General features: G+C 39.7%; 1 protein-coding gene across 1 annotated transcript; it reads left to right on the plus strand.

The window, feature by feature from the left end:
• The first annotated feature begins 22,484 nt into the window (after nucleotides 1-22,484).
• On the plus strand, nucleotides 22,485-23,234 carry LOC110881614 (uncharacterized mitochondrial protein AtMg00810-like). Its single transcript, XM_022129821.1, has one exon. It carries the CDS (start codon nucleotides 22,485-22,487, stop codon nucleotides 23,232-23,234), a length of 750 nt encoding a protein of 249 aa, XP_021985513.1.
• Nucleotides 23,235-23,598: the final 364 nt, after the last annotated feature.

A 23,598-nucleotide genomic window follows, 5' to 3' on the forward strand; every position in this document is an offset into this window, starting at 1 on the left:
GTGGTGCGATGATGGTTTTTGTAGTGGATTGTGGCGAACAAGTGGAGTTAGTAGCCGGATATGGATGATAGTTTTTGCAATGGAGTTACTGGTGGATATGGATGAACAGGTCGTGGTTAGTCAGGTGGTTCAGTTGTGATGGGGGTAGGCAATGCGTGTTTTTGAAGTGGATTGTGGCGGTGACAATAGGAGGATGGGAGGTTTCCGGAGAGGTTGCAGGTGGGCAGAGAGGTGGTGGGAAGGTAACTGGAATGAAGATTGAAGAGGAGGTGGGGGTGGGTCCCTCAATTAATTGATTAATTATAATTTTGTTTTATTTGTTTTTAATAAGGGCAATTTTGTCATTTTACATGGAGTTAATGAAACAAACTAACGGTCATCCACTCTAGGGACTATCCGAGTAACAACTTGTAAAACCCCAACAGATGGCTCTGATACCAATCTGTCACACCCCAACCGATGGCGGAAACATCGAGGCGCGACACTAAGCGAATCAGATTGCTCAAGAGAATCCATAACAACTAATCATGACAATATAATTAATTCAAATTTCATAATTACTAAACTGTCAAACCAAAACACAAATACAAACAAATCAAGTTTCAACATTATTTACTTAACTAGGTGTGTTTCTAAGTCCACCCTAACTTGATTCTTGATTCACTGCGACTTTCAACCTGCAACATGTATTAAAATAATGTCAACAAAAAAATGTTGGCAAGTATATAAGTTTAATACATAGTAGAAATAGTTTAAAATGTGTACTGCTCATATCCAACATGAAAAACATATAACAAGTTTCAACATGCTAAGCTAACGTGAATCATATGATAGCCCAAGTTTCCAACGCGTTAATTTTGCCTGTCCCAAAGAATAACGGGAGGTTAACATGTTTAACTTAACAATACCCCAAGACTCAAGGGCGACGTGTTGCCCCTATAGCTGCTATAATTGTTAAGGCGGAACTACACACAAGATTCAAACGTTCACATAGCATAAAAAGTCTCACAAGTATCACAAGTATCATGTTTTCATGTTAAGATGGATAGAGTATGATCATAAACAAGTTTCAAGTGTCGTGTGTTTAAATATAGAATACATGCACGGATAGTCCCTGTGGTTTGTCAAAGTAACAGGTTTAGCCCCCAACTTTTGGAAATTACACCTGTGCTCCCTGTGGTTTGACAAGTTGTTACTCGGATAGTCTCTAGAGTGGATGACCGTTAGTTTGCACCGTTAAGTTGGTGTAAAATGACAAAAATACCCTTATTACAAAAAGAACAATAACTAAACACTAAAAAAACTTAATTAATCTGTGCGGGCCCATTTTTAACTAAGCCCATCCCTCACCCCACCCCACCGTTGTTTCTTCATCCCAAAAAACTCATTCCCTTTTTCATTCCCTGCAACAACAAAACACCCCACAAACCATGACCTTCACATCCATTTTTCTCTCAAGAAATATTAAGTGAGCCCCATCACATACACTACCATGGTGAGCAGATCGGAACAATGAATTCATGGTTGGCTTACCACTTCACCTAACCAGATCTAAAACCCACAACTCGGGATATGATGATTCAACGAGGTGGCTTTGATGGGGGTAATAGTGGTGGTGCGTCTAAGGTGATTTAGTGGTTAGGGTTTTGAATGGAGGGAGGTGGTGGGTGGATGGCGATGGGGAAAGGTGGTGCGATGATGGTTTTTGTAGTGGATTTTGGCGAACAAGTGGAGTTAGTAGCCGGATATGGATGATAGTTTTTGCAATGGAGTTATTGGTGGATATGGATGAACAGATCGTGGTTAGTCAGGTGATGAAGGTCAGTTGTGATGGGGGTAGGTGATACGTGTTTTTGAAGTGGATTGTGGCGGTGACAATAGGAGGATGGGAGGTTTCCGAAGAGGTTATAGGTGGGCAGAGAGGTGGAGGGAAGGTAACTGGAATGAAGATTGAAGAGGAGGTGGGGGTGGGTCCCTCAATTAATTGATTAATTATAATTTTGTTTTATTTGTTTTATTTGTTTTAATAAGGGAAATTTTGCCATTTTACATGGAGTTAACGAAACAAACTAACGGTCATCCACTCTAGGGACTATCCGAGTAACAACTTGTCAAACCCCAACCGATGGCTCTGATACCAATCTGTCACACCCCAATCGATGGCGGAAACATCGGGGCGCGACACTAAGCGAATCAAATTGCTCAAGAGAATCCATAACAACTAATCGTGACAATATAATTAATTTAAATTTCATAATTACTAAACTATCAAACATTGATCCAAAACACAAATACAAACAAATCAAGTTTCAACATTGTTTACTTAACTAGGTGTGTTTCTAAGTCCACCCTGACTTGATTCTTGATTCACTACGACTATCAACCTGCAACATGTATTAGAATAATGTCAACAAAAAAATGTTGGCGAGTATACAAGTTTAATACATAGTAGAAATAGTTTAAAATGTGTACTGCTCATATCGAACATGAAAAACATATAACATGTTTCAACATGCTAAGCTGACGTGAATCATATGATAGCCCAAGTTTCCAACACGTTAATTTTGCCTGTCCCAAAGAATAACAGGAGGTTAGCATGTTTAACTTAACAATACCCCAAGACTCAAGGGCGATGTGTTACCCCTATAGCTGCTATAATTGTTAAGGCGGAACTACACACAAGATTCAAACATTCACATAGCATAAAAAGTCTCACAAGTATCACAAGTATCATGTTTTCATGTAAAGATGGATAGAGTATGATCATAAACAAGTTTCAAGTGTCTTATGTTTAAGTATAGAATACATGTTGCATCCCAAAAGTGTTTAAGACATAAAGGGATCGAGTATACTCACAGTGGGCACTTAGAACTTAACATTGCCTAATTGGATCGAAGGGAGCGCTGGGTCAGCCTGCGTGCGGGGAACAGAGCATAAGTCCTCTAAGTGCTGACCCGGTCGGGGACAGAGTGTCGAATAGTGCGAAAATCGAGTTAAAGTGCCTGACAGATTACCCGAGCGGATGGTCATCTGGATGGATGGTCATCCGAACGGATGGCCATTCGAACGGGTGGTCTCCATCCGATCGGATGGTCATTCGAGCGGATGACCATTCGAACGGATGGCCATTGTGTAGGATCGTTTTCGGCCCTGAATGAGTCGATCAGAAGAGTTCTTTGACAAAACAAAAGGCGGAAACTAATGTTTTGGTGCAATCTCAGCCGTATTCACTTTTAACTGTTGTTTTATTGATTACTGAATCGATTACAAGCTCTGACAACACTTCGGCAGCACTTCGTGGCTCGCCGGAAGACAATGACCTAGAACTCTATGTGATTTCGCTCCTAGGAATCCTATATATACTTGTTCTGATTTCGCTCCAACATACAATGTTACAATTAGAGCGAAATCAGATTAATAAGCATCTCGGGCGCAATCAGAAAGATGGGGTTTCGCTCCAAATGACAAGATGTCATTTGGAGCAGAATCACTTCCTAAGACATGTTTCTTGGATTCCGTGCCCGGTTCTATCCTGTTCTACGCAAGACTCGATACAAGACGCAGGCGACAGACAGATGCACCAACAAACTCCCCCTCGGATGTTGACGGAGTCTTCAGTGTCAAGTCTTCGGTTGTCTACCTTCAGTCTTTATCAGTCTTTATCAGCAACAAACTCCTCTCTCTCGAATGTTGAATGTTTAAACTTCATCAGCATCAGCAATTTCAGAATCAACATCTGCTCTAGCTGCTTCCTCAACTTTATCTTCAGACTCCCCCTCTCAATTTGCTGGGATCGTAGTCTGGATTTCACACATTCATTCTAAAATCGTGACCTGGCTCTCTTCCAGCTCAGGTTATCTGCATAAACTCTACCCAATACATAAGTTTCTCAAAGATTAAATCTTTAAAATTTAGAAACTATGTCAGAAAATCTACAAAATGATTTGTTCTATGAAAACCACTTGTAAACATATCACCTTCATACACTCTCTCAAACCTGTTCTTCATGTTTAGCACTCAGAATTTTGAAAATCAGCTTTTCAACACCAATTGTCAAAAATCTTTTTGAATTTTTCAAAATTTATGCTAAAACACACTAAAATCTTTTTGGATTTTTGAATAAAAGAGAAATGCAGTAAAGAAACTATTTACAGACAATATTTTTGTGAGATCGTGCAAGAGGATCATATCAGTTTTTGAGACACATCACCAACACCGTTAAGCTAGATTTCATTTTAAGTTTTAAACAATTCACCTAGATTGTCAGTATGTTTGTCCTCTTAAATTTTCACACAAATTTCAACTGTTTCGAGATACACGATTAGTGTCTTAATTACTTAAACTTATTCGTGTGTCCCACTACTTGAATATACTCCCGTATCCAGATCCCAATATTCAGTCTTACAGGTGAGTATACCACAGATGATATCTGTAAAGGGGTTAAAATGCGAGGGCCGTGAGAGCTCAGGTCGATACTTCCGTATACGCAGAGAGATGACAGCTTCGACTTTTGGTGTGTCCCCTTTAGAGGATCTTTTGTTACAACTGCAATGATTATCAATTTTATTGTTTAATCAACTTGCTGAGGGCAGTGCTATGTTTCAAGCATTTGCAGAAAGTATTATCCGGGGACTAGGTCAGTACTTCCATACAGCAGAAGTCCCGGGATAATACCCCAGATATCACTGAGCATAAAGACCTAGTATCTCAGAATAAGGGACCTTTCAAACAAGATTTCAGGGGTTACCTATATATCCAAGAAGTTGTTACCCACAGAATAGGCAAGTTTGAATTTTTAGGTTTATATCTCGTCACAATTTACTAAATGTGTAAAAACCTACTGACACATCCACAGTGAGATTGTTTATCACATTTTGACTTTACATTTCTTTAGCGTGTTGTGATAGTCCACTGATGTACTATCATTTCCTCTTTTATGCAACAAAAACTCCTTTTTCATTTTATCATGTTTTTGTCTTTTTCAAATTTTCTAATGTTTTTGGATTTTCTGAAAATTTCTTACTCCCCCTAAAAATTCAAAAACATTTAAAGAAATTGAAAACAAACTATACAGAACATGACAACTGATAACGAATTGCCTCAATTCTCCATACACTTGGCATAAACAATCAGAACTCCCCCTCACAACAAACTATTTTCCCATTAAGATTTCAAAACACTTAAGTCTGTTTTAATCAGAATGGTTTTTCTGGAAAACAAGTTCGTTTATCAACCACTTGTAGGTTATGGGGTCATTTCATCACATTGTTTACCAATCTTTTAAATGATAGTTAAATCAAGTTCAACTTAATGACCTTGATTAACCACTTGTAGAATCGATGATTGGACCAATTGAAGGATCAAAAAAAAAAAAAAACAAACATTTCAAACCTGTTTTTCAACCAACTACCCTCTTGTCGGTTGAATTCTCAAGGTGCCGATTCCTACTCCACACTTACAAACCTGGGAGTTCCGGCAATTCACACTTCTCAAAAGAAATTTTAACAAACATTTTCAAGAAAGATGCCGATTCATGCTCCGCGATTACCAACTTGGGAGCTCCGGCAAGTCAGGTTTCTATTCTTTGAAGAATATATCCACCCAAGCCTGACCAGCCTTGGGTGTAACAATCTCTTCTTCATCATTACTTTCAACAAACTTGTGAACACTTCTTTTGGCATCATAAAATTCTTTGACACTTTTGGCCTTACCATTGACCATTTTGCCAAATTTCTTCTTGTCAGAATAAAATTGATTTGAAATTTCTACTTTTCCGATTTTAGATTTCAAATTTTTAGCATTCATTGGTGGAAAGTTCTTATCATCCACTGTCAAAACTAATTTTTCATTTTTCACACCAACCTGCGGCTCCTCTGTCTTTGTGGAGACAGATTCATCACCAGAACTGTTACCTGAACCCTTAACAATCCATTTTTGATTTTTCACATTTTCTTTTCTTTTTAAAACATTGTTTGAACATTCTCCCACCTCAAAGGTTGAATTTTCAAAGCCTGTAAATTTTGGGGTTGAAAGTTCAGTTTTCTCAACCATTTTCTCTTTCAGTTTACCAGAGACTTCCTGTTTTGGTTTGAATGTTTTCGGACAATTCCTAGCAACATGACCAACAGTCTTGCACTGAAAACAAGTTCTCGTCTCTGTAAGCTTTTGAGCAACTCTTTTCTTCATGTCCTCTTGCTTCTTGGTAAGGAATTCTTGATTCGTCTGCTTTCGGAAAGCTTGCTGTTTCTCAGCTTCTGTCGTTTTCCCTGAAACAAACACAGTTTTTGGTTTATAAACTTTTTCATTTTTATAATTTTTCGGTTGATTAAATCCAAGACCTTTCTTTTTGAAATTACGATTATGGTTTGGTTTCTTTTGGAAACTATAACCACAATTGTAACCCATTTTCTTGTTAATTCTTTGTTGTTCTCTTGAAGTGTATTGTTTAGGTTTTCCAGAAAGATTTAAATCTTTTATTTCAGAAATATTGATTTCTGTAATTTTGAAAACCTTGTTAATCATTTCAAGTTTAACACTTCTTATTGGAAAAGTTTCATCAGAATATAATTTGTCAGAATCTTTCAAAGTATATGCTACTTTGACCGGTTCGTCATTCAAATTAGATTTTGATAGCAAAAATTTCGTATCATAAACCCGTTTGTCCTTTTTGATTGTTGGCTTTGACGTATCGGACTCAGACTTCGACTCGGGTTTGGACTTCATGTTTGACTCCTCACAATCATCTTTATCTAACACCTGATCGACCATACTTTTTATCAACTTTGACTCATGATCAGTGTCGGATGACGTGTACGTGACATCAATATTTTCTGGCAAGTTATCTGATGGCGCAGACTCCCAATGTAAGTTAATTGCCTTTTTGACTTTTTCGGAAATTGGATTTCGAGGCGAATATCCATTTTTGACCGGGGGCGGACATCTATTGTAGACCACACTTGGTTTCTTAGCAGAAATTTTCACTTCATCTTCGTCTTTTGTCACAGGTTTCTTTTCTTCCGAAGTCTTTACTTCTTCAAAAGTCTTCAAACTCTCCACAATTGGATAAATCCTGTCAACAACAAAGGTAGAACATGAGTAACTATTCAATAAAATTTTAACTCTCTCAATTTCTATTTTTTGTGTTGCCAATTTCAGTTCCAGCTCAGCAGATTTCTTTATGTGAAAGTTGACATCATCAAGCTGTCTTATGTAAGCTCCTTTGAGTGTATTCATTGTAACAGCTTGTTCACAATTCGACTCAGTGTATTTGTTGATCTCTCTGTTCATTGTATCGTATGATTCTTTCAATCTGCTAATGTTGTGCAACAGTTCATTGTTTTGTTTGATCAAAGAATCAAAATTCAGACACTTTTTAGGAACTTTGATTGCTTCAGTATCAACTTTGATCTCAAATACTGGAACGTCTTTGACTGTTCTGTTTGAATGGAAGAACTCATTTCTTCTTTTTCTCTCTGCTTCTGCTTCAGCTTTTAACCTTTCTTCTTCTTCTTCTTCTTCTTCTTCCTCTTCTTCAATCTTTCTCCCTTTTTCTTCTGCAGCTTCCCTGACTTTTCTGCATTTTTCTGCCCATTTCAGATCGTAAGCATTAGCAATAAAAGCTTTAACATTTGACGTGTCTTTGGAAATTTCTTTGGCCATGAACTCTTGATCTGGGCAGCAATTGTCCCAACTGAAACCTTAAGCCAATTTTTCATCTTCTTGATCTGCCAAACACACTTTGCTATTTGTTGGAATGTAATTATCCCAACTGAAACCACCATCCTTTCCCAAACAAGCTCTCTTTGAATCTTTAATCTACCATGAGTAGTTTGTGCCTGATGTGGTGCTTGTTGTTGTTGATACGGCTGTGGTGTGACTTGATGATAAATTGCCTTTTTGTGGTAATCGTTGTTTCTAAAAGGGTTTTGAGCTCCACTCGCTTCACGATTTGTGCACTCCCTCTTAAAATGCCCTTTTTCCTTGCAACGAAAACAAGTAACTTTAGACTCAAAACCTAAAGTTGACACATGAGCCTCGCGAAAATCATCTCTGCCTGTAATTTGTTTAAACTTCTCAGCACGTCTCAACACACTAGCCATGCACCATTTAATGTCCATCAATTCCATTTCCTCGGCATCGATTTGATCGTAATCCTCTTTCGTGAGCATTGGATTACCGATCCTACCTGCAACTAAGCCTCCATAGGATTCAAGCACGGTCACTAACAAAGACATGTGGCTTTTAGCAACTTCCTCAGTATAGTTCTGATCATTTTCCAGCTTTAAAGCAGTGTTGCATTGAAGAACTTTGCCACTCTTTGTTGTAGTGAACTCTGGATCATATGTCGGAAATGAAGAGAATCCTGTTGTGCTGCTTGATCCCTGAGATGGTTTTTCAGAAGAATCTTTTGCATTGTAAGCTGTTTCAACTTTTGGAGAAAAATTTGTCTTTTCACTAACACCACTCTTGAAATACAGACTGATGTCTTGTTCTCCATCGTAGTTCTTCATCCTGGCGATCTTTCGCTGCTCCATCTCTTGAGCTTCCAGGTGTTTGATGAACTCTCCCAGTGTTAGCTTTTTATATTCTTTTCTGTTGTTTCTCAGCATCATCAGAAAAGTTCCCCAGATTTCATGTGGTAGCGCATCTGCAAGTTTTTCAATCAATTCATCAGTATCCTTTTTAATACCAAGTTTTGACATATTTCTCACCAAGTTACAATATCTCTCAATAATTTGCTTGGTGTTTTCAGATTTCAAACCACGGAATAAATCAAATTCTTTCTTCATGAGCGACATTTTGTTTTTAAGCATATCATCGCTTCCTACAAATTTTGCTTCCAATTCGGTCCAGATCGAATAAGCAGTTCCATCATGTTGAAGCAAGATCAAAATGTCCTCTTTGATTGCTTGCTGAAGCAGACTCACCATCTGTTTTTCATCTCTATATTTCTTTTTCTCTTTAGTACTCATTTCTCTAATTGTTTGCTGAACACCATTCGTTGTGGGTCTAACATATGGTTCTTCAGTGTGTTCCCATGCATCCAAGTGATAAGCTTCAACCCAATTTCCAAACCGTTCAGACCAAGCATTGTAATCATCAATATCCATGAGCTTAGGCGGTTTCTGAGATGTCCCGGTTTCATTTTCAAGCAAAGCATTCTGAGTGATTGTAATCGGACTAGCAAAGGCATTGTAAAATTCGTTGTCCATGTTCAATTGTCCAAAAGTTCACAAATTCCAAGTTCAGGCGAAATCAGGTTTGGAGCAGAATTAACCAAGTGCTGTTCGAGCGAAATTCCAAAGTTCCACTGGAGCGGAATTAGATGTAATGTTCAACTGGAGCGAAATCACACTTAACTTTGGAGCGGAATCAAATGTGATGTTCAATAGGAGCGGAATCAAGTTTAACTTTGGAGCGAAATCTGATTTGGAGCGGAATCAGATTTTTAGGGTGAAATCAGACAGAAACTTTGGAGCGGAACCTCGGTTTGGAATGAAATCACACTGCAATCTCGAGCGAAATCAAGTATGACGTCATCATCTCGAACATGTTTTCAAGCGAAATCAAGTAAAACTCAGATTTTAGACCGATTTTAGCTTTCAAACTGTTAAGGATTTATCAAAACATGATTACGCGTGTTGTGTGTGGAATTGAGCCGATTTTACCGTGAAAAATTTTGATTTTTTAAGAAGAAGGTGTAGAAAGACAGAAAACACAGCTGAAATGGCAAGAACTCTTCCTCCTGAGTTCTGATACCACTTGTAGGATCGTTTTTGGCCCTGAATGAGTCGAGCAGAAGAGTTCTTTGACAAAACAAGAGGCAGAAACTAATGTTTTGGTGCAATCTCAGCCGTATTCACTTTTAACTGTTGTTTTATTGATTACTGAATCGATTACAAGCTCTGACAACACTTCGGCAGCACTTCGTGGCTCGCCGGGAAATAATGACCTAGAACTCTATGTGATTTCGCTCCTAGGAATCCTATGTATACTTGTTCTGATTTCGCTCCAACATACAGTGTTACAAGGAGCGGAATCAGATGTTACAATTAGAGTGAAATCAGATTAATAAGCATCTCGGGCGGAATCAGAAAGATGGGGTTTCGCTCCAAATGACAAGATGTCATTTGGAGCGGAATCACTTCCTAAGACATGTTTCTTGGATTCCGTGCCCTGTTCTATCCTGTTCTATGCAAGACTCGATACAAGACGCAAGCGACAGACGGATGCACCAACACATTGGAACAGTGCGTGGGTGTCTGTGAACTGTTAAAGTTTTTGATGTTTCGATCATAGTGTCCTCTAAAAACAAACAACAATTGTTATCATAGGCAGATCATCTGGACGGATAGTCATCCGATCGGATGGCCATTCGAACAGATGGTCTGTGTGAAGTTTCGTAAAATTTATAAGTAAAAGTTTTGAGTCGACGGAGACGGCGTAACAACATGTTAAACAACAGAAACACACCAAACCCAGCTCATTCGATTGAATGGGTACCACCCCGTCGGACAGACAAGCTGTTCTTGGTGAGATTTCATGTTTGGACCCGTTAATCGGTCCGTTTTCTTCGGTGGAAATCAGTTTTCAAGCCGACTCTCGACTAAGGAACGAGTCGAGAGTCTGATTGAGTCCGATTTCATCAATGTTTTGTATAAAAACCGAAGATAAGTTCGGAAACCAGTTGTAAAATGTGAAGTTTATCAGATCCGAGCCAGAAACATGTGAATCCCGTTAGATCTGGTATAAAAGTGTGATAATCTTTTAGATCTTGTATTAAAGTTGTGAAAATCCGCTAGATCTCGAACCAATCTTGGTTAAATGGTTCCCCACAATAGTTTGCATTAGCAACCGAGTGGAAAACACCTCCAAGAGATCCAAATCAGTTGGTTTTTGGGAAAAAGTTGAAGTGTTCGTGTGATTTTGATGAAGAATATGGTGCAGAAGTGGATAAAGATGAAGATTAGGAGAGATTAGAGGTAAAAAGCTTACAGTTTGGCCTTGAATCGTGACTGAAAGTGTCTGGGAGCTTGAGAGCAAATGAACCGAATGAACGGTGAAAATGGAGGTTAAGTGCTCTATTTATAGGTGATAGTGACAGGGCTAGTCGAATGACCTCGATTGAATGAGGTTAAGTCGGTGCAAGTGTGTAGTAGTCGATAGGATGGCGTTCCGGTCGGATGGCCATCCGGTCGGATGGTCATCCGAGCTGATGGTCATCCGATCTGATGTCCACTCGGACAGCCGATTCGCGTTTATTAGTTTTTTCGACTTCGGTTCGTTTTGCGAGCGAGGTTAAGTGTTGCGTTGCGTATTATTGTGGGTAGCCATTACATCTTGATGTTCAAATAACATGAATAACACAAGAAGTTTCCATGTTTCAAGTTCGCGATTAAGCTAGTTTCTTGTTCATTAAGTATCAGCATAACAAGTGACAAGTTTCTAGGATATATACATCGTTTACATATAAAAAGCATCACAAGAGTCAAGATCACATCGTTCTCATATAAGAAGCATCACATAGAGTAAAAGTTTCACATAGTTTAACACAATTAATATTCAAAATAGCCTCATTTCCATTATGATCGATTGTCTCGAGTGTGCAAGCATTACAAGATAGGAAGTGCGGTAAAACTTGGTTCTTGATTCACTACGACTATCAACCTGCAACATGTATTAAAATAATTTCAACAAAAAAATGTTGGCGAGTATACAAGTTTAATACATAGTATAAATAGTTTAAAATGTGTACTACTCATATCCAACATGAAAAACATATAAAAGGTTTCAACATGCTAAGCTAACGTGAATCATATGATAGCCCAAGTTTCCAACGCGTTAATTTTGCCTGTCCCAAAGTATAACGGGAAGTTAACATGTTTAACTTAACAATACCCCAAAACTCAAGGGCGGTGCGTTACCCCTATAGCTGCTATAATTGTTAAGGCGGAACTACACACAAGATTCAAACGTTCACATAGCATAAAAAGTCTCACAAGTATCACAAGTATCATGTTTTCATGTTAAGATGGATAGAGTGTGATCATAAACAAGTTTCAAGTGTCGGTGTTTAAATATATAATACATGTTCCATCCCAAAAGTGTTTAAGACAAAAAGGGATTGAGTATACTCACAGTGGGCGCTTAGAACTTAACACTGCCTAATTGGATAGAAGGGAGCGCTGGGTCAGCCTGCGTGCGGGGAACAGAGCATAAGTCCTCTAAGTGCTAACCCGGTCGGGAACAGAGTGTCGAATAGTGCGAAAATCGAGTTAAAGTGCCTAACAGATTACCTGAGAAGATGTTCATCCGGACGGATGGTTATCCGAACGGATGGCCATTCGAAAGGATGGCCATTCGAACAGTGCGTGGGTATCTGTGAACTATTTAAGCTTTCGATGTTTCGATCATAGTGTCCTATAAAAACAAACAACAATTGTTATCATAGGCAGATCATTTGGACGGATGGCCATTTGAACAGATGGTCATGTGAAGTTTCGTAAAATTTCTAAGTAAAAGTTTTGAGTCGACGAGGACGGCGTGACAACGTGTCAAACAATGGAAACACACCAAACCCAGCTCATTCGATCGGATGGGTATCACCCCGTCAGAGAGACGAGCTGTTCTTGGTGAGATTTCATGTTTGGACCCATTAATTGGTCCGTTTTCTCCGGTGGAAATCAGTCTTCAAGCCGACTCTCGACTAAGGAACGGGTCGAGAGTCTGATTGAGTCTGATTTCATCAAAGTTTTGTATAAAAACCGAAAATAAGTTCAGAAACCAGTTGTAAAATGTGAAGTTTATCAGATCCGAGCCAGAAACATGGGAATCCCATTAGATCTTGTATAAAAGTGTGATAATCTTTTAGATCTTGTATAAAAGTTGTGAAAATCTGCTAGATCTGGAACCATGTGCTCCACAACAGTTTGCATAAGCAACCGAGTGGAAAACACCTTCATGAGATCCAAATCAGTTGGTTTTCGGGAAAAAGGTGAAGTGTTCGTGTGATTTTGATGAAGAATATGGTGTAGAAGTGGATAAAGATAAAGATTAGGAGAGATTAGAGGTAAAAAGCTTACAATTTGGCTTTGAATCGTGACTGAAAGTGTCTGGGAGCTTGAGAGAAAATGAACTGAATGAAAGGTGAAAACGGAGGTTAAGTGATCTATTTATAGGTGATAGTGACAGGGCTAGTCGAATGACCTTGATCGAATGAGGTTAAGTCAGTGCAAGTGTGTGGTAGTCGATCGGATGGCGTTCCGGTTGAATGGCCATCTGGTCGGATGGTCATCTGAGCAGATGGTGGATGACCATTCGGACAGTCGATTCACGTTTGTTAGTTTTCCGACTTGGGTTCATTTTGCGAGCGAGGTTAAGTGTTGCGTTGTGTATTATTGTGGGTAGCCATTACATCTTGATGTTCAAATAACATGAATAACACAAGAAGTTTCCGTGTTTCAAGTTCGCGATTAAAGTAGTTTCTCGTTCATTAAGTATCAGCATAACAAGTGTCAAGTTTCTAGGATATATACATCGTTCACATATAAAAAGCATCACAAGTGTCAAGATTCACATCGTTCTCATATAAGAAGCATCACATAGAGTCAAAGTTTCACATAGTTTAACACAATTAAGATTCAAAATAGCCTCATTTCCATTATAATCGATTGTCTCGAGTGTGCAAGCATTACAAGATAGGAAGTGCGGTAAAACTTGCTAAGTAATACGTGTATCGAAACACAGGGCGTTTCATCTGTTGTTAATGGTTCTTGCGAATAGCTCAGAATAAATTGAATAGCTACGACTTTTCTCAAGCGCCATCAAAGTTTACCTTCGTATGGGTCTGTTTTCCGGTGATGTCATTGTTTCCAAATAGCAAGTGGCGGCAGCCGCAAATATCAAAGGTTGCCACTTCAATGGGCAACAAATCGGAGGTGATGATAGTATATGAGGCCCATCGGTAAGGAAATAGATTGCGGCCATGTCTCAGCCAGCGACGGTGATTGGAACAAGACTAAATTTAGAGGGATAAGTACTAATCTAAGACTTGTCTCATACTTCTCGGCTGTGAAGATGCCTCATATATCCGTTCAAGAAAATTGGCAGGCTTCTTGGCAAATACTCTAAGGTCTACCTCGCTGTCAGAAGGCGTAGAGGTATGACCCATGACCTTCAATTTCTTCTCCGAAAGAGCCAGGGCAGCTTGATCCTCCAGTTCTCGCTTTTTGTCAGATAAGATCTTATGTTTCTTCGCCATCATCTCTGTCAAGGTAGCTTGATCATCCGCATCTGGAGCAGGTCGTTTAATCCCTGCGACTAAACCAGACAACGGGTCAGAGACAACTACATAGTCCAGGAGTTCAGCCTTAGAAAAACGCTTACGAGTCTGTGAACCAGATGGCTCTTCAGCAGACTTCTTCTCTGACTCTCTCTTCTCAATCTTCTCCTTCTCAGCCTCTTTCCGTTTTGGCTCTGCAGTAGTAACAACCGGGTCAACAATGGGGGGAGCAGAACTAGCGGCACCTTCTGGGTTTGGGACAGGTCGCTGTTGGGGACCTGACGTGACGAATGACGAATCAATCCATGCGAAGAACCAGTAGACTCCTCACTCGAAAGGAGAATAGTCCCCTCCCGAGTAGGAGATTTATCGAGATCAGCCGCGGCCACAAAAGGAGCACCTAGAATAACAGTGCCATAGGATGTTACACTCTCGGATGAGGGATGCAAAAAATTATCCCTAATCCGTGCAGTCCACGCGGGCTCCCCTTCAGGCAACAGTGTCGTTGCTATCTCTCCACCAACCTTCAGATCGAACACGTTCATCAAGCTATAACCTGTTGAAAAAAAAGCAGGTGAGAAAAAGAAACGGAGAGAGAAACAACACGTAAAACAGCAAACACAAGGTACCTTTTCCCTTGTAAGCATAAACTGGGAAAGCCGTTGGCTCCCTAGGCACCCACATCAGACTCATGCCAGCAGCAACAAGAGCCTTCTCCTCCAGCTGAATGATTGGAGTAGGCCTCCTGGTTACAGTCTTGTACCACTCTTTATCGGCGTAAGAAGCAGCAACCACCACCTTCGGCACTCCCTCGCTCTCCGTTCGATAATGCATATCTATCGGAATCACAACACGTCGGATATAGAAGAACTTCTGCTTCCAGTCATGAAAGCTTTTCGAGGGATCTCGGCTGCATGGAAGAACACCAGCAGTTTTGGAGTTGAATGAGTAAAAGCCTCCGGTGTAAGTGACGTACATTGAACATTTCAAACGTCGGCTCCAGCTTTTGTGCAAGACAGATAAACTCAAAATGGGAGACCCGAGGTAACCCTAATGCATTAACCTGAGAAATGTGTATGTTGTACTTGGTAAGAATTTCACCAAGGAATTTCGACATGGGCAAACGGAAGTTCCCCTCCCTAAAAAACGCTGCATATAACATCAAATAGCCCGGAGGGGAATCCAAAGCAGTACTGCCGGCGATCGGAAACTGTACCCCTAAGTCGAAAGGAAACTTAAACCGCTGGATTAAGTTGTGAAGTTCTTCCTCTTTCCAGTTAATGATTGCCCGGTTAGGACCAGGAGGATACTTTGGCTTTGTTTGCCTTCTCTTAGACCCACCGGCTTTAGTAGAAGTAGACATATCGGAATGAACAATGAAAATATGTGAACGGAAAGTGAGAAAATTTGGAGATAAGGAGAGAAAATTTGAAATTTGAAAGGAGTGTGGAGAGAAGGAAGTAGGAAATCTGTTGGGATCGCCGGGTAGTTATACCCATCGCATTTAATGTGGTGGGGAAGTGAACCATCAGAAGGCAAAAGGACGCCCAATCAGAAGACACTACGTCAGGATAGAGAAGGGAACCGCCGCCCATTTAGGGCGCGTGGCCGCCACACGCCTGACACAACAGGAAAAATGTGCCTGATACCTGAAAAAGCAACTGTTCACCTTCTCCGACAAGACAGCCACCTCAGACGGAGCGTCAGTCAAACGTCAACCGTCACATCACTCCAAGCATAGAAGAAAACAAAAGAGAACTTCTCCTTGAAGAAATCTCAAAGAAAATCTCCATGAGCCATGCGCCGTTTTGGCTCAATTTTGTAAGCAAACTCCATGCGCCTTGCGCCGTTTTGGCTCAATTTTGCACGTTATCTCCATGCGCCATGCGCCGTTTTTGCTCATTTTTGCACGCCATCTCCAAGTGCCATGCGCCGTCTTGGCTCAATTTCGCACGCCATCCCCATGCGCCATGCGCCGTTTTGGCTCATTTTTGCACACCATCTCCATGCGCCATGCGTTGTCTTGGCTCAATTTTGTACGCCATCTCCATGCGACAAGCGCCCTTTTGGCTCAAATTTGCACGCCATTTCTCATACGTCATGCGCCGTTTCAATTAAGAGTGACATACCACCTTTTCAGGGCCACGTGCCTCCTCAATCAATCAAAAACAATTAAAACACATCCATTTTTCTGAGTCCAGAATCCCTCCCAGCTGATAAACTCACCTGGAAGCCACACTGGACTGTGGGGACTTGAAGAGGCATGGTCCCAAATCAGTGCACACATGGCACGGGGACCACACCACTTATCCTATATGGTGTCCACATTATCCGAGTGCATCCAGAAGCTTCCGGAAGAAATCGCAGGTGACAAAGAAGATGCTACTGCAGATAAAAAGGACGACACGTGGCACCGATGGATGGGCGCCAGCCTTCATTGCAAGATTTTTGGAGGACAGACCGACAGCCAGTACCAGCGAGCGCCCAGCTGGACGAATGAGCGCGCACCACGTCATCCACTACACTAGTGATAACAGAGGGGACAAAGGGGATATTCCCCTTGGTCGAACAGCTGGCACCCACTGGCTAGCTGGTAGGGCTCCTCCTCCCCCTTCACCCTTCGGCTATAAATAGAGGACTCCACCTTCAGGTTTAAGAATTCTGCTCTCTCACTATTTACTCTCAACACACTATTCTCCTCAGAACAGTACTTATTCTCACGCCGGAGGGTGGTCACAAGGAGAACTCCCATATTCCCCTCCTTGTGGCGAGTCACCAGTGTTCTGTTTTGCAGGATATCAACTAACTAACGGTGAGTGGAGGAAGAGATTGAACCATTAATCTACGAGACAATCAACTGAGATAACCTCCTATTAACCAGTGTTTCTCCACTATAGTAACCCAACAAGAGCTCTCCTCATCTGGATGATGTATTTACATAAATACCTTTAACGTACCCTTGTTTATAAACGCCCTCCACCAATTGAGGTACCCATTCACTACAAGCATTCAGTGTCTAATACCCATTCACCATGATTTTACAAAGTGCTAATGATTGTTAGCTAAAAAACCTTTAGCTAAAAAACCTATACTACATGTAATAACTATTAAGCATATGTTGAATATCGTAATTGAAACCAATATTAGAAACACCCTATAATCATTAGGATGGTGGGTGTGGCTTAACGTCACCCCGCCACCTCAGACACCATAGCGTACTGGGGCGCCATCGACTATACCGCCAGAATTAAAGGGGGGCATCATCATGTCCTCGCCATTGTGTTAACGAGCATAATTGAAGGGATGAAGGCTGAGATTGGTTAGAGGGGGCGCTATAGCTTAAGGGGGGGGGGGGGGGGGCTTTAAACCACACCCTACAAGTTAAAGAAAGGGGCTTTAAAGCCCCCTGTGTGACGTACCGATGAGGTGGCGCTGAGTTGGCGCGATAAAGCCCGCAGAGGCTTTATACCACACCCTGTAGCCTTATTACTAGCAGTAAAGAGAACTTTGCTTGGGGGCTACTATCAAATTGAGAAATGGTGTGTTTTTAAAACGAGAAAAAAAGTGCAATAAACAGCAATCAAATTGGTCATTAAAATCATTCAACATTGAAAGATTGTTGTAAACAACATCCAAACTTTTAAAACGTCATAAAATACATCCATTGGAGTTGTTTAGTTGTGTTGCAAATATTATAAATCTATGTGGATTAAGTGCTAACTTTAGGAAATGCAAGTATGTTGAAAATTATTTCAATTAAACCTTAAAAGAGGAATGTTCTAGAACATTGTTTTTAAAAACAATTTATAATACTAATCAACTTGTATTAGCAGAGATTTAAACCCACACCTTTTTTGCAAAGGCAATCAACAATACCACTAGACTCTAAGGCCATGAGCTTGTAAAACATAAATGAAAAGAAAAACATTTTCATGAAAAAAAAAATCGAAGTATCTCATACCATAAGGCCATGAGTTTGTAAAACATTTATATGAAAAGGAAAACATTTATATGAAAAAAACCCAAGTATCTCATATTACCTTTTTTTATTCTTGTCACCACCTTTTTATCTTGCTTTTAAGCTTAAGCACCTAAAGCCGAACCAAGCTTTTGCTTCATGGTAAACATCAATTTTAGTGGGTTGCAATTCCCGTAGAGAATGTGACACGATGCGATCTAATCCATTTCACATTAAAAGAATCGTGAATATGATATATGTGGAATAATATATCACATGCAACAATTAAAAACATGTATGTCAATCAAAATTGGAAGCATAGAATCAGATGTACAAGCATATTTGCACAAATATTAACAATATGTCAAATCAAGATCAAGAACAGTGTTTTTATTTTTAGAACGACGACACACACAATCTATAATTTTACGCCACCTAAAATTCATCTAATTGCCCATATTGGGGTTTGAACCCTCACCACTTGCTTGCTTGAGAAGAATTCACTAGTACCATTAGACCAACGGATTTTTGGCAAGAACAATGTTACTCATACAAGGCTTTTCATGCAGAATGGGGCATGGCTGCAAATTCTCATGACTGGCACAGTCAACCAATCCTAGCCTAGCAGAGCCGGCTCAACCTTTTTGGAGGCCCAAAGGGAATTCGAAATTGAGGCTTTTTATCCCGTTAGTACTCGTTAGGTCAATACTTACAAATTAAGTAAGTTTCCTCCGTTTTGTGATTTATGAGGACAATCACAAACTAGGTGTAAACACCTCCAACTTTCACACATCAATTCCATAAACATAATCAAAACATACCGAAGTGACTGAATGATGCAATTAGCACTTAGCAAAGGTGCGTTTTACTGATTTATCACTTATGGGGATATGAATTGGCTTCACAAATAGGATAAAGAACAAAAAAAGAAAAAAAAAAAAACAAACCTCATGATTTATACATTTATCTTCTTCACAATTTGGAATCACATGTTCTATTTGTAAAATCAATTATTTCTCTCATAGGAACATGCAATGAATTAATGGAAACTTACGGGAATTTGCAAGATTGCAATCATCATGAATGCCAAATGAAAGAAATAAACCAACTGTGGTAGCCCAGTTGGCCACCGACACCCACCTCTTCCCAGAGGTACCGGGTTCGAGTCTTGGGAGTGGCATATGTCGCCTAGGGTAAGAACTTGGCAAGGGGAAGTCACCGCGGAGCTAGCTTGGTCGGGTAGGGCTCCCGGAGTGAGATCACTCCGGCGGTTGGGAGGACCGTACACTATCCCCCCAAATGAAAGAAATAGGTTTAACCTAAAGTCAAGCCTGTAAAATATGGGGCCTCAAAAATTTTGTGGCCGAAAGCAGTTTCCTTATTTGGCGTGTGCTTGAGCCGGGCACTGTAGCCTAGCATGTTTCTCTTCCAAAGGCCCGTCAGTGTCACCCAACAAAAACCATATAATTTTGAAAATAGCAAAGTTTACAGGTTGGATTTGCAGGTAATAAGGTTGATTTTTGCAGTCAATATTTGCATGTGGGTTTTTATTTTAGGATAATGCATATGAAGATCACCAAAGTAATTGAGTTTTCTCATTAAGACCACTCGTTTGTTGGAACACTTGCCACCAAAATATGTATTTGGTTTCACCTAGATGAAAACAAGAAAACTTGTTATATTACAAGAAGGCCTTTCAATTTTTTGAAAAACAAAAGTACCTTGACAGGGTTTCCCCATGTTTTAGGTAGTTTTGCATCTTAAAATAAAAGTTAAGGACGCTTTCATCATTCAGCATGACTTTGTATACATGAAACAAAAAGTTAAATCATTATTTGGCCTTCATATACATCATTCTTTTGTTCATGAAGAAGTAATGTATTAAATAGGATTTGAACTACAATATTAAATATGTAATCTAGGTTTTTTTGGATAAAACATGTTTATGAAAATCCAAGAATCCAAATTGAATATGCTCTAAATCATTTGATGAGTGCCCTTCTTAGTGGTGTAACAAATAGATTTTATAAATATGAAAATAAAAAAATAAATAAAGTTTATGTTAATTAAGAGATATAATAAAAAGATGAAAATAAAAAAAAAATAGATTTTGTAAAATTGATTTAAACTTAAATAAAATTAGGTGTTAGTACCCAAATGTGTTACATTGATAAACTTAAAAAATGCAAGGGTATTTTAGTCATTAATTAATTAATTTTGGTGTTAGTACTCAAAGGTGTTACAAAATTGAAACCATAGAACCTAAACCTGTTAAAAAATAAAGTTAGTACCCAAAGGCGAAATTAAGTATAAACCACATGACCCATTTGTGTAATTAACTCTTATTTTATTTATAGAACTTCAATGTGTTAGGCTACTGGACTGGGCTGGAAGGTTGGGCCGTTGGTGGTCTAGTCCGCTTCATAACACTATCAGTATAACTATGCATGATTACTGAAAAGCATCACTGGAGTTACTCCATAGCCCATAAACATTTACATGATCAGAGGAGGCCTTTTAGAGGTTGAAGACAAGAAAAAAAAGGTTACATCAATAGAATCAAATAAGAACACTTGACACGTACCCATCACTCCATAGCGGCATCGCCCATAAAAAAATATAACATCAATTAGAAATACAATCTCCTTATTAAGAAACAAAAAAAAAAAAAAAGTATAACAAAGGGTGTATATGCATTATATAAAAAAGATCAAAGAAGATTCTTTGACTAGAAAATAGAAAATATTAAATAAGTGTTATACTTCTTTGTAATTTACATTTATTATTTAGTCCTTATGTGTGTGTATATATAGTTGTTGCAACTCCCTAATGTATTCATTCAATCGATTACACATTCATGAGGAGGTCGAATCCTTTTCATCGACCGTCTTTATTTTAAATCGGTTACCCACAACTATCTTAAATGGCAAATCACCTTTTGAGATGCTTTATAATGATGCTCCAAACTATTCGTCTTTTCGGTCTTTTGGATGTCGGGTTTACCCATGTTTGCGGGATTACACCACTCACAAACTCGACCCGAGGAGCCTCCCGTGTGTATTCATTGGTTACAATACAAAATACAAAGTTTACATGTGCCTTGAACCCACTTCATCTTGTACCGACATTACCCGACATGCCCGGTTTGATGAATCTTTATTTCCGTATGCTTCAACCACAACAACATCAAATATTGAATCTCTTCCCATCTCATCCTTTTTAGATGTATCTTCTCAAGAAAATATTATGCCCATTCCAGTTATCAAACCAACAGTCCCCCCACCAACTTACACTGTCCCTATTTTTCCAAATGAAATTAATTCCCATACTCCCACCCCTACAACCTCTACTACCTCAACCCCTCATACTACCCCACCCTCATCACCCAAATCCTCTTCTGATTCACAGTCATCATCATCGACCTCATCCCCTCCACACTCGCCAACTACTCTACATCAGCCCTTACCCACTCCCCAACAACCTATCACCTCCCAACAGCAACCGCCACCTTCTCAGCCGCAGCCCGCAACTTCATCAGCCCAGCCCCCACCGCCACCACCCATGTCGTCTCATCCCATGCTCACTAGATCGAAGGCCGGCATATTCAAACCGAAATATATTGTTGATCTTGCATACATGGAAACCTCTCCAATACATCAAGCCTTATTCTCGACTACGGACCCCGTCTCGTATCGGGTCACTTTGAAAGAAGAAAAGTGGGTTCATGCCATGCAAACCGAGCTTAATGCTTTACACAAAAATAATACGTGGACACTTGTTCCACGACCGTGTGCCGCAAATATTGTGGGGTCGAAATGGTTGTTTCGAACCAAGTTTCGTGCCGATGGATAAATTGAAAGGGATAAAGCACGCCTAGTTGCTCAAGGCTTTTCTCAAGTTCCCGAGTTAGATTTCTCTAATACATTTAGTCCTGTTGTTAAAGCAACAACTATTCGTACAGTTTTAGCTCTTGCCACCATTAATAATTGGAAACTTCACCAACTCGATGTTAATAATGCGTTTTTACATGGGGATTTAACCGAAAATGTTTATATGGAACAACCACCTGGCTTTGTCAATCCCAATTTTCCAAATCATGTGTGCCATCTAAACAAAGCCATCTATGGCCTCAAGCAAGCTCCGAGGGCTTGGTTCTCTCGCCTAAGCTCGTTTCTTCATCATCATGGGTTCACGTGTAGCCGTGCTGACCCATCTCTATTCTTTTTTCATCAATGAACATGTGTAATGTACTTACTCGTCTATGTTGATGATCTTATTCTCACCGGAAATCAATCTACCTTACTTACCTCTTTAATTCAAAGACTTAACTCTGAATTTGGGATTAAGGACTTGGGGAATCTCACATACTTTCTAGGTTTAGAAGTAACTCATATGGATTCTGGGATTGTTATAAATCAGTCTAAGTATGCTATTGATATTTTAACTCGTGCAAAGATGTTGGATGCCAAACCGACTCCAACACCTTTAAGCACAAATGTTTCTTTTGTCTCTGCAGGTACACCTTTTTCAAATCCAACTCACTATCGTTCTATTGTTGGTGCTCTTCAATATTTGACCATTACAAGACCAGATCTTTCCTATGCGGTGAATCAAGTCAGTCAGTTCTTGCAAGCACCTACCATTGACCACTTTCAGGAAGTCAAGCGTATTCTACGCTATCTTAAAGGAACGGTTTCTTATGGTCTTCATTATAATCAGGTTCAGTCTCCATCGATCATTGGATACTCTGACGCTGACCGAGCGCGGTGCCTTGAAACAAGACGATCCACCTTTGGCTACTCTGTGGAAATCTCATCTCTTGGTGTGCTAAGAAACAAGCAAAAGTTGCTCGTTCAAGCTGCGAGTCGGAGTACCGGGCTATGGCTCATGTGGCAGCAGAAATTATTTGGCTTACTCATCTATTACAAGAACTTCGGGCATTACCACCTTCAAGACCTACCTTGTTATGTGACAACCAAAGTGCCCTGTTCATGACTCAAAATCCGATATCCCACAAACGTTCGAAGCATATTGATCTTGACTATCACTTTCTTCGGGAACTTGTTCTCTCTGGTCAGTTAGCCACTAAATACATTCCAACCAAGCTTCAGGTGGCTGATATATTCACCAAAAGTTTACCTAAGTAATCGTTTTATCAACTTCGTGATCAACTCAATATTCGTCCACCACCGTTCAGCTTGCCGGGGGATATTAAATAAGTGTTATACTTCTTTGTAATTTATATTTATTATTTAGTCCTTATGTGTGTGTATATATAGTTGTTGGAACTCCCTGTTGTATTCATTCAATCAATTACACATTCAAGCAGGAGTGTATATGGTAACAAGAAAGTGCATAT

The sequence above is a fragment of the Helianthus annuus genome, chromosome 10 (assembly GCF_002127325.2).
Source record: "Helianthus annuus cultivar XRQ/B chromosome 10, HanXRQr2.0-SUNRISE, whole genome shotgun sequence".
Taxonomy (NCBI): Eukaryota; Viridiplantae; Streptophyta; class Magnoliopsida; order Asterales; family Asteraceae; genus Helianthus; species Helianthus annuus.

What these genes read in the sequence shown, in the direction of transcription:
- LOC110881614 (XM_022129821.1), top strand. Translation starts at nt 22,485, where the DNA reads ATGTACTTACTCGTCTATGTTGATGATCTTATTCTCACCGGAAATCAA.